The sequence below is a fragment of the Pinus tabuliformis genome, chromosome 8 (genome assembly GCF_031772625.1).
Source record: "Pinus tabuliformis cultivar Carrire ecotype Pingquan chromosome 8, CPIR1, whole genome shotgun sequence".
NCBI classification, from domain to species: domain Eukaryota; kingdom Viridiplantae; phylum Streptophyta; class Pinopsida; order Pinales; family Pinaceae; genus Pinus; species Pinus tabuliformis.
Window position 1 is genome coordinate 815,389,057 of NC_142294.1, and position 2,704 is coordinate 815,391,760.

General features: G+C 42.6%; 1 protein-coding gene across 1 annotated transcript; it reads left to right on the forward strand.

Annotated features, from left to right (window-relative positions):
* The first annotated feature begins 453 nt into the window (after window positions 1-453).
* Window positions 454-1,119, forward strand: LOC149238067 (uncharacterized). Its single transcript, XM_089369460.1, has one exon. The coding sequence runs from the start codon at window positions 454-456 to the stop codon at window positions 1,117-1,119; it is 666 nt and encodes a 221-aa protein (XP_089225586.1).
* The last annotated feature ends 1,585 nt before the right edge of the window (window positions 1,120-2,704 follow it).

The following is a 2,704-nucleotide window of genomic DNA, read 5'->3' on the forward strand; positions in this document are numbered from 1 at the left end:
GAACCTCCCAGATATGGAGAAAAACTGGAGAACTCAAGGGCTGGACAACATTCTGGAAGAAGAAATAAGGAAGATCAGTGATCTCTTCATCGCAAGACAAAAAGCGGAACTAGATAGGCAAAACAGGAGATTAAGGATTGCAAAAGGCACAGGTAATCAGTCAAAGAGCATCTCTCTTAACCCAACAGGCCGGAAGCAAAATAAAAGAAGAGGCAGAAGAACCAGTGGGGAGGTGCTGCATGATCTGGGGATTTTAATGATAAACTCTGGTAAAATGAAGGCTCTTCACGCCTTCCCGTCCTACCAATAAGTATCTAGTTATAAATGAAAATCATTTCATGGAATGCAAGAGGGCTCAATAGCCAAGCCAAGCAAAGACTGCTCAAGAGAAAGTTCCAACAAGAAAAGCCAGACATTATGTTCATACAGGAAACCAAATGCGCCACTAACCAAATGGAGAACATCAGCAAAAGGCTAGGCAAACCTATCAAATATATAGATGTAGCCAGTCAACGATGGGAAGGAGGCATTGCTACACTTTGGGACACCCGAGTAATAGACATTATCTCAATGGAAGCTGCACAATCGTTTATTGCCACAGAAATTCAAATGACAGGTAACTCTGAAACTTACCTATGCATAAATGTTTATGGACCGCAAAGATTAGAAGACAAATTTTCTTTTCTTAATTCTCTCATGAATTTAAAGCTAAGATACCCAACCTCTAAAATCATCATGGGGGGAGACTTTAACATGATAACCTCTCTACTGGAGAAGAAAGGAGGACTCAGGAGGCTTAACAAAGATTCAGAACTCTTTGTGGATTTCATAAAAGCCGCCAAGCTTGTAGACATCCTTCCCAAAAATGGTTCCTACACTTGGAACAACAGGAGAGGAGGAAACAATAGGATTGCCTCCCGTCTGGATAGATTTCTGATCTCGGAAAGTATCTTACTCAATGGAATAACAGTGGACTCTGACATTCTTCCTAGTGGAGGATCAGATCACTGGCCAATAGCTTTGGAAGCAGCCTTCCTATGCACCCCTAGAAACAAGCCCTTCAGATTTGAAAAGTTCTGGTTAACTCATCCCAACTTTGCAAACCTGCTGAAGGAATAGTGGTGTGAACCATTAGATTTAAGAGGAACCAAAATGTTCAAGCTCCAAAGCAAACTAAAACACATCAAAAATAGAATTAAAGATTGGAATGCAGTCGAGTTTGGAAACATCTTCCAGGAAAAGAACATCATCGAAGGTAAGTTAAACCTAATTCATAAAGAATGGGCTTCAGGGAACTATAGAGAAGACTCAAAAGAACAGGAGAAGATACTGATGCAGCAATGGCAACTACGCTGCCAACAGGAAGAGACATTGTGGAAGCAGAAATCAAGGATCCAATGGCTAAAGGAGGGAGAACAAAATACAAAGTTTTTTCATAGATCGACGCTGGACTACAGGGGGGCAAACAAAATCCTTAGGCTCAACAATGAAGCAGGGGAAACTCTTCAAAATCACAAGGACATATCAACACTGCTCACCAGGCACTTCAAGCATATAGCTCAGGAAACGCAGGAAGAAAGATCCAAGGCCATAGAGGAACTAACCCAAGCTATACCCCACATCATAACCTCTGAGCAAAACACTGCTCTGCTAAGAAAGGTCTCAATGGAGGAGGTGGAAGACGCGGTCAAGAGCATGCCAAATGATAAGGCACCGGGGCCTGATGGTTTTACAATCAACTTCTACAAAGCTTGCTGGCCATCTATTAAAACAGAGGTATGGGAAGTTGTCGAAGACTCCAGACGTTCAGGCTCCATTCTCAAATCCCTGAACTCCACTTTCCTTGCACTAATCCCTAAGGAAGAAGAAGCCAACTCCCCTGATAAGTTCCGACCTATAGCTCTCTGCAATGTGATATATAAAATCATATATAAAGTCATAGCCAACAGACTTAAGCCTATTCTTCCTAACTTAATCTCAGAAGAGCAGTCAGGCTACGTGGAGGGCAGGCAAATTTTAGACAACATCCTTTTAGCACAGGAGATGGTTCATACCCTGCAGACAAGGAAACTACCAGGCATGCTGATGCAGCTCGATCTCTCCAAAGCCTTCGACAAAGTTAACTAAAATTATCTGGAAGCTACTCTAAATGCTTTTGGCTTTGACAAGCAATGGACCAAATGGATCCTTGCTCTGATCAAATCTACCAATTTTTCCATTCTGGTCAATGGCTCCCCCTCTGCACCTTTCTCCCCCTCCCGAGGCATTAGACAAGGAGACCCTCTCTCCCTCTTCCTATTTGTGATCCTTATGGAAGGGCTCAGCAGGCTCATTCACAAAGCAAGAGAGGAAAGGAAAATCAAAGGCTTACACCCTTTCCCCTCCATTCCTGCAACAACGCACCAGCAGTTTGTCGATGATACAATGCTGCATGGCTCTCCAACTGTGAAAGAAGCTATGGCCTTCAAAAACATTCTAAATCTCTTTAGCAAAGCCTCAAGCATGGAGATTAACCATGCTAAATCGACTATCTTCTTCTTTAACACTCATCCTGCCATCCAGAACCATATTTCCAACATTCTTGGCTTCTGAAAAGGCACTCTACCATCTAAGTATCTGGGAGCCCCCCTCACTACTAAGCCTTGGCTAAAAATTCACTGGGAAAAAATCTTAGTGAAACTGGAGAAAAAATGCAAGCATTAGA